This window comes from Triticum aestivum, chromosome 4B (genome assembly GCF_018294505.1).
Source record: "Triticum aestivum cultivar Chinese Spring chromosome 4B, IWGSC CS RefSeq v2.1, whole genome shotgun sequence".
In the NCBI taxonomy this organism is placed as follows: domain Eukaryota; kingdom Viridiplantae; phylum Streptophyta; class Magnoliopsida; order Poales; family Poaceae; genus Triticum; species Triticum aestivum.
This window is the reverse complement of record NC_057804.1, coordinates 648,864,407-648,873,503: the sequence shown is the minus strand read 5'-3', so window position 1 is coordinate 648,873,503 and position 9,097 is coordinate 648,864,407. Positions and strand designations below refer to the sequence as shown.

Sequence of the window (9,097 nt, the reverse complement as noted above, 5' to 3'; positions counted from 1 at the left end):
AGATCCATAATGTATCATTTTGCACATCTCATGATTAAATTTAAGGCAATTAAATGTCATTAACTTGATCACAAAAAAAGAACAGATATTCCATGCCCATTAATTGTCACAAAGTGTACTGTGTGCCAAATGGAGTAACATACATGTGCATCTCATAGGCGAAATAGGTTGAAGTTTGCTTGGTACAACATGGTTGACATAAGATTGGCTGGAATATTTTTCTTATGATGGCTGGAGATTAGTTGTGTAACTGTTTTTCTTTCCTTGTGTGCGTACCTCTAAACATGTCACAAGTCTTGCAAATATTATAGCTATATTTTATGTTCATATTATTGAAAGTGCATTTTCCTGTTGGTCTATAAAAAGAATAATCTTCTGTCAAAGCCTTTTTATGCAAAGTTGTGAGAAATCCAGGGCAAAGTACTTACTTCTGTCACATTATTAATTTGTCATCATGTGCCCTTTGTATAGTGTACATTATATCAGGGTCTCATTTCTATCACTGATATTAACTGAAGGTTGCCATTTGCGTCTCCAGTTATAAATTAGGCAAATTAACATAATCAATATGAGCAACGAATCAAATGATATATATAGACACACACTATAAAATATCAAAAAAATGGAAATGGACACTCGTAATTTTGGAAACTTAACCTTTATTGCTGTTGTTGCCATTCTCCGGGTTTTCGATGGTCCACGCCACCCTTTCTATCCTTAGTACCTATTTGTTGCAGTCACTTCCATCTCCAATATTTATTATGTACATAGAAGTATACAAAATGAATGCGTTGAGTTGACCGGCGATACGGAAGAAGCCATATATAATATAAAACAGTACATTAACACACGCTTGTGGTCTTGCAACCATTAGCCACTATTCTCTGGGTCTTCGATAGTCCATGCCACCCTTAAAAATCATTACTACCAAAGGTCGTTTTGCGCGCATCATCATGATGGGATCAACGAAAACGACATGCACCTTATAACCGTCACAGCTTAGAGAAACAAACACGGGACTTGGCCTCTAAAACCTCTTGAAAAGTCAAGAGACGAGTCACCTAACCATCTTGCAATCCCAAATAAAAACAAATTGGACGGCTATTCTCAGGGAAAAGAAAGAAAATATTTCAGCGATTATTCATCACCGAAGTGCCCATAAACGTTGAAATGAAATGCTCCATGGAGCAGGAAAAGGTGAATGGGGGAGGCGTCAAGCTCAGCCCCCGGTTCCCTTGCGGGTTGCGGGCACATTAACCTTTACTGTTATTGTCATTCTCCGGGTTTTCGACGGTCCACACCACCCTCTATATGGTATTAATTTAGGATTTTACTTCTCTCCGTAGTATCGATTCGTGGCCGTCAATTCTGCCCCCACTATACACTCAAGAGAAGTGAATGTACATAGTTAAGTCGATGTCTGACCGGTCAGACGGAAGACGACACATAATAATATAAATGACACACTAACGCACGCTCTTAGTCTTAGAAGCGTGAGACTCTCTATCATTGACGCCATTCCCCGAGTCTTCCACGGTGCACGCCACGCTAAAAAACCAGTACTACAAAACATCATTTGGCACACATCATCACCGTGGGATGGGCGAAAACGACGCGAAACTTCTAACCCGTCACGGCTTAGAGAGAGAAAGAAACAAACACGAGACTTGGCCTCTGAAACCACCTCTTGAATTGAAAAGTCAAGAGACAGGCCACCTAACCATCCTCGAAATCCCAAAAAAGTCGAATTAGACAATTATTCACCATCATAGAAATATTGCTAGCAGAATATATAGAAACATAAAAATGGTAAACATGGAGGAAGAAAAGGTGAAAGGGAGGAGACGGGAAGGAGGCAGGAGGGGGGGGGAGGCGGCCAGCCGTCGGTTCCGTTGCGGGTGGGTGCGGCTTTTACCGGGCCGGCTGGGATGGATCCCGTCCCCGACCCCAACCCCAAGTCCCCAACCCTCCCTCCTACCTCGCTCCTCCTGTGCTGGCTAGCTAGCTATGGTGGTCGTGGCCTTTTATTGCCGCTCCCCTCCTCCGTCCGCCCACTCTACTGCTTGCTTTTGGGCGCCGTGGTGGTGGATGGTTGGTTGGTTCCCTTCCGCTCCTTGTTGACGCCCGGCTCAGGCCCACGAGAGAGAGCAGAGCAGAGCGAGCGAGCGAGCGAGCGGCGGGGTAGTACCACTGGGTGCCACTGCATCATCCGTCCTCCGTCCCCAACAGGACAGAGAAAGGGGGAGAGAGAGGCAGGCAGAGGCTGCCACGCAGTGGGCGCGCCATAAAGGACCGGGCTGCGGGCGGGCGGGCGGGCGGACGGACGGACGGAGTCCACCGAGATCCGGGAGCCAGCGCCGCGAGATCCGCTGCCGGATTCGCCCGCCGGCTGCCGCGCCTCCCCCCCGCTAAAGCTCGGTCCTTTGGGGGGACGGCGTGGTGGTGGTGGTGAACTGGTGGTGGCGCCTCGGCTTGGTCGTGTGGGCGTCCCCATGGCGCGGACGCGCTCGCTGGACGCGGGCGACGAGGAGTTCTTCGACTCCAGGGAGACCATCTCGCCGCCCTCCGTCGCCTCGCCGGCCAGCTCCGGCCGCCACAGCGGCGCCGGCGACGGCGACGGCGTTTTGCTCTGCGGCGGGGCCCTGCTCGAGGTCTGGGCCACGGGCCCCTTCAGCGTCGAGGAGCGCCGCGAGCGGTTCGTCCGCTCCCTGGGCCTCCTGGATCCGGGAGAATCGGGGCCGCGCCCGATGCCCCGCGCCAGCTTGGAGATCGTCCTGGCCAGCCCCGCCGCGGCGCCGGCCTCGCCCGCCCCTCGTCTCGCGCGCGGGGCTGCCGGGGAGGGGGAGGAGGCGGGGGCGCCCGGCCGAAGCGGCGGCGGCGGCGGCGGCGAGGACGGCCTGGAGTGCGTGTTCAAGAACCTGGACGACGGCACGGTCTTCGTCGTCCACGAGCTGGGCAAGGACGGCAGCTTCCGGAGCCTCCGGGAGCGCCGCTCCAACCGGACCGTCACCGCCGCGGAATTCGAGAGGATCTCCGGCTCCTCCCCGTTCATCCGCGAGATGATGCGCCGGGTGGACGACTCCTCGGACGAGCCCTCCACCCCGGAGAAGTCGAGGCGCCGGAGGAGGCGGCGGTTCGGGTGGCTCCGGAGGCTGGGCGTCGGCGCCTGCGTCGTCGACGCTGAGGACGACGACGAGGCGAATTCCACCTCCTCCAGCTCCTGCCGGAGCTGCGCCGGGAAGCCCGGGAAGGCCGTTGACAGGGTCAAGGTCAGGCCATACAAGAAGCGGTCAAAGGAATTGTCAGCGGTGTACAGGGGCCAAGACATCAGGGCGCACAAGGGCGCCATTGTGGCCATGAAGTTCAGCTCCGACGGGCAGTACCTGGCCACCGGAGGCGAGGACGGGGTGGTGCGCGTGTGGCGGGTGGTGGAGGGCGAGAGGCCCGACGAGCTCGACTTCGCCGAGGACGATCCGTCGTGCGTCTTCTTCACTGTCAATGAGAACTCTGAACTGGCTCCTGTCAACTCGAGCGAAGGGACCAAGAGCAAACAGGACAAGAGCTCAAAGGGGCAAGCAGATCCGGCCTGCGTTGTGATCCCTCACCGGACCTTTGCGCTGTCTCAGGTCCCTGTGCATGAATTCTATGGGCATGATGATGCCATCTTGGATCTCTCATGGTCCAAAAATGGGGTGAGTGGCAGTTCTGATAGTGTGTCTCCATGTACCTGAAGGATCTACTACAGATGTTGTTATGCTCATCTACTAAAACATCTGCCTTCACTTGGTTTTGTGCAGGACTTGATTTCTGCATCTATGGATAAAACTGCTCGACTGTGGCGGGTCGGGTGCAATAGTTGTCTCAAGGTTTTCTACCACAATAACTACGGTAAACCCTTCTCCCCTGAACTAATGTTTCCGCAGCCTGCCGCTCTTCACCATATTATGCCGACATCAAGTTTGTTGTCTATTATGCAGTGACATGCGTTCAGTTTCACCCTACGAGTGACAATTATTTTATCAGCGGCTGCATCGACGGGTTGGTTCGCATTTGGGATGTTCGTAAATGCCTAGTGGTAGACTGGGCTAACAGCAAAGAGATAATCACCGCAGTCTGTTACCGGCCTGATGGAAAGGTTCGCTTGAATATCCTTGTACCAGTCTGTTTTTACCAAGCGGCCATTTGTTGATTCACCGAGATGCTTATATTTCTGCTGGTTTCATTCAGGGGGTAGTGGTTGGGACCATAACAGGAAATTGCCGCTACTACGATGCATCAGGTAATCATGAGTTGGTTGGTTTGTGAGATTTGAGTTGTACTTCCTGATGATTGGCGAACTAATGATTTTGGAAATAGTAGCTTCAGTCGACATCCTCATTTGTTTGTTAATATGTTGATATCGTTTGGTTTCACGAGGACATCCGAAATGTATATGCACATTAGTAATGATAGGGATACCTCATTTTGTCCTCGCTATAAAAATAGCGAAAGCAGGATTGTTGCTATCCTCTAGTTGCTACGCAAGTCATCCTGTTTGAGCTTATTATGGATGTAGTTCCTTGGTTATTAGAAAAAAGATAACGCTCGCTCAGAGATTTTCATCTACGCTAATCTTACAGTTGTTTCCTTGATTTTCCCTGTTTACGCTCCCCTCCGTCCTGATGAATAAACAAGAATGTGCTATTACGGATATTAAATATAGGCATCCAACAGTTGGAAAATTAGGGAAACAAAAGAAATACTCTGTATATCTGGCGTTGAATAGGTGGCATGTGCTGTCGACAATATATTACCTAATAGGATCATTGTCATGTTGATGTAATACAACAGTCTCTTCTGTTTTGGCGGGAGTGGAATTCCAACTTCTAAGATTGAAATGGAATTTTTTTTTAATGAAAATTCTGGTGAAAACTCTATATTTCTGAATGTGGGTATTCCTGTACTGTCAATGAGGGAACAGTTGGTAAAATATTATTTGGTAAATAGAATCCCAGAATTTATAATGCTCCTTTGGCGTAATTATGTTGTCCTGCTTATATATAGATCTTGGAGAACACATAGCACCTTACATTTACCATCGTTGCATTAGAAGTTAATATTTAGAATTTTAATTATGATACCATCAACTCAGTGTTTAGGATATCTGGAAAAGGCAGTATAGTAAAAATAATTGAACTTGCTAGTAAGGCAGGAAACTATTGTTAACCCGATTGATTTTGTGGGACACAAAGAACCTTAATTTCTTTATCTGATGTTCTTTTAATCTGCTGAAGTGTTCATTATTTGCGAAATCATATCAGTATCTTATTTCTAATTTATTTCCCTTCTTTACACAGAAAATCGTCTAGAACTGGAATCTCAGGTCTCTCTGAATGGCAGAAAGAAGTCTCCACTTAAAAGAATAGTTGGTTTCCAGGTACTGTCTTAAGATCCGTTGGCTGCACAAGAGTTTTTTTTTTTGTGATACAGACTTGGGATCTACTCATTGTTACAAGTGATTCTTACATTGCCTTCTTCTTCAAAACTTGTGTTGACAGTACTGCCCATCTGATCCAAAGAAGTTGATGGTAACATCTGGTGACTCACAAGTTCGCATTCTTGATGGGGTTCATGTAATTTCCAACTACAAAGGTACTGACACCATCTTCTTGTCTTGGGTTAAAACTCATAGTATTCGTGACCCTGAAGTTCACATTTCTATCTCCTATTCTCAGGTTTACAAAGCTCAAGCCAAGTTGCCGCATCATTTACCCCAGACGGAGATCACATTATCTCTGCTAGCGACGATTCCCGTATCTACATGTGGAATCATGTGAACCAACTTGCCCCAGTCACAAGCCGCGTGAAGACAGTGTGGTCATACGAGCGTTTTTTCAGCAACGATGCCTCCATCGCCATACCGTGGAACGCCTCACAGTCAAGGAACTCTATTTCACTGGCCTGCAACATCCCGTCTTTGCGGCAAGAAGTCTCGGGCGACCTCTGCGACATACAGGACAGCAGCACATCACGCTGCCAGACTGAAGATTGCCTTGAAGATGACAACATGTTCCGGTTACCATCGGGCAATTTCACTCTGAGCAGGGCGTTCCTTGCGGAGTCTGCTCCAAGGGGAACAGCCACTTGGCCGGAGGAGCATCTGGCATCCAACTCCACGACGGCGTCTACGTTGCGTAAATCTCAGTACAAGTTCCTGAAGGCGTCTTGCCAGAATGCAGCCACACATGCCTGGGGCCAGGTCATAGTCACCGCAAGCTGGGATGGCCACATCAGGTCATTCCAGAACTATGGCTTGCCGGTGCAAGTTTGACATCGCGTCTTCTCGGCATTGCTTCATCGGTGGATTTCCCAGAAGCGAGGCGCCTCGAGAAGCCTGGCTGGCCCGAGCTTGACGCCCGTCCAGATATACTGTTGCGGTACAATGCGTCACATGGCTGGTTTCTTGTGCTAACATGCTTGTGGACCATAAGTTGTATGTAGCCCGGGTGGTCCTCCAAGATCCCGCCAGCATCGACGCAGGCCCCCTTGGGAAGAAGACGGATGCATTCCTTGGCTGAATTATGCAAATCCTTGTGGTAGGGTCTGGGTACCAAGGCCTCTTTGATGCCTTCATTTTGGCTGTTTCGGAGCCCTCGGTAAAGTAAATATATAGGAGAGGATGAACATATGTTTTTGACCAGTTTCGACTCCCCTCGCCCCGGTCGACCGGTCGATCGACGGGGGCGAGCGGGGAGGTAGCTAGGGCTCGATGTTGAGGATGGGGTGCACATATTTGGATTCATTTCATTTGTTGTTACATGTTGTGTGTGTGAGTTAATGGTGTTGTACTGTGCACATTGACGCCTCCATTTCAGTGTGCTGGTGAGGTGTGGTGGACATGGCCAGGTGGGGGTGGTGCAGTTGCAGTTGGGTCTCCTCTGATGGGATCCCTAACTCCAGGGACCAGCCTGGGCCTGGGCTCCAGGGGTATGGTTATGGTATGGTGGTATGGGGCTCATCTATCTCTCACTCACTCACTCATGCTTGCCTGTCTCCTTCTCAATACCTTTGATTGATTAAAGCTGGCTGGGTGAGTGAGTGCTCAGATCTTGACCCTTTTTACCTCCTGCATCGCATTGCCATGCCCCTCTCTCACTTATTATTTGGCAGTGGCAGTGATGATATCCTGACTTCACCAAGGTGAAACTGGCCTTTTCAGTTACCACCAGTACTGTACTTTCTTGGCCGTGCAGTTTACACCTCGGAAAACTTCTAGACTTTGACCTTCAGTTCTGAACCAAGAGCAAGCCTGTGTGTGTGATAGCCAAGTACTCCCTCCGTTTGGAATTACTCGTCACAAAAATGAATAAAAATGGATGTATCTATAACTAAAATACATCTAAATACATTCATTTCTTGAACGAGTAATTCCGAACGGAGGGAGTAGTTCCAAAGGCTCTGTTTAGTACGTAGTCCACTTAGGCCAACTACGCGACCACCCATTTAGTCTGTTTGGGTCGCACGAACAAAAATCACGGCTCAACGCGGTGACGCAAACGGACAGACGTATGCCTGGTTTTTTCTTTGTCAGCTGCGATGCACTCCGGCCCAAATTTGGGCCGGGTTTGCGTCGGCACGGACCCCGCCCTCCCTTGTTCTTCCCCTAGCCAGCTCGTTGGTGACACATCTACCCCATTTCCCCCTCCTCTCTCACAAAACCCTCCCGCCCTCGCGCCGGCCGACGCACCAAAATCCCACCGCCACCTCCTTCCCGGCCGCCACGGGCAACGGCGTCGGCCCACACCATGCAAGCAAAGAAGAAGCCGAAGAAAGTGCCCACGCCGGAGGAGACGGGCGCCGAGTCGGCGAAGGGAGCTGGTCGGAGGAAGGTCACATTGGACAAGAAAGATGCTACCGCCACCGTCGTCGTAGACGAAGCCAGGCGGCGCTAGCTAGGCCGCCGTTGTGGAGAACGATGCCATCGTCGCCAAGGCCACGCAGCAGGCCCTCTTCATTCTAGGGTTCCATAGCAAGCCGACCATTCTCATCGCCGCCGCTGCGGCCGCGGCCAGCACGAGCTTGTCGGCTGACAGCCCGCCTCATCTGAAGTAGCAGCGCACGTCGACAAGCCGCCGACGTACGGGTTCCTTCCTCAACATGACCTGGGCGCGTCCAGCTTCTCTGGGTCATCTTGGGGAGGCTCGCCATAAGTGAGTGAACTCGCACCGACATCCTCCGTGGCGGCGGACCTCGACCTCAACGCCACACTTGTTGCCTGTTAGTCCATTGGGATGCAAAGGAAGCGTCCGCGGGAGATCCCTACAGGCAACTTTCCCGATGCCCGCAACCTGTTTGACGAACCGCCGACCCCGACGCCGGCTTATGAAGACCCGGTCTACCACAATGAATTTCACGGAGGACATGATCTACGAGGGTGGCCAAGCATACAATGGCGGCGAGACCCATAGCCAAGATGGCTGCGACCAGTACGCCGAGGGGCAAAAAGAAAAGGACGTCCACGGGCAAGAAGACACAGACAACCATGGAAAAACAAGGGCGAGAAGATGGTGTGGACATCGACGACGAGCCATTGTTCCGCGAGGAGCTCTCTCACCAAGCAAATGCACAAAGGAGGTGTCGACAAAGCATCTGAATGGGAGGATACACACAAGACAAGGATAATTTGATTTGCGAAGCTTGGATGGAAATTGGACAAGATCCCAAGGCCGGAGCCGAGCAAAAGCGCACAATGTTTTGGTGGAGGGTTCATACATACTTCCCTGAACGTAGGAAGTTTGAGCCCTACAAGTTTGAGAGTAACTGTGGCGACGTGTTCATTGCAAAGAGATGGTATCCAATTGGAGTGCAACACGTTTTATGCCTCTCTTGAGAACATCACGGGCCGTCCCGTGAGTGGCATAGGCGTCAAAGACATGGTATACAATTGCTTCCCCTCTTCCATATGTGTGTTTGATGCATTCATCTCCATTGCATATTAATGTATATTGTTGCTTTCATCTTCAATTGTAGGCATTATAATCTTTGGAGACCTTCAATACCCAACATGGGGACAAGCCTTTCACCTTGACCCATTGTTGGACGATGATTTGTGAGTGTC

The 9,097-nt window shown here is 50.4% G+C and overlaps 1 protein-coding gene across 1 annotated transcript; it reads left to right on the top strand.

Moving 5' to 3' along the window:
* The first annotated feature begins 1,908 nt into the window (after nucleotides 1-1,908).
* LOC123093849 (kinesin-like protein KIF21B) lies at nucleotides 1,909-6,796 on the top strand. Its single transcript, XM_044515903.1, has 7 exons — nucleotides 1,909-3,692; nucleotides 3,798-3,888; nucleotides 3,978-4,135; nucleotides 4,228-4,279; nucleotides 5,337-5,416; nucleotides 5,538-5,631; nucleotides 5,715-6,796. The coding sequence occupies exons 1-7, from the start codon at nucleotides 2,493-2,495 to the stop codon at nucleotides 6,308-6,310; spliced, it is 2,271 nt and encodes a 756-aa protein (XP_044371838.1). The 5' UTR covers nucleotides 1,909-2,492; the 3' UTR covers nucleotides 6,311-6,796.
* The last annotated feature ends 2,301 nt before the right edge of the window (nucleotides 6,797-9,097 follow it).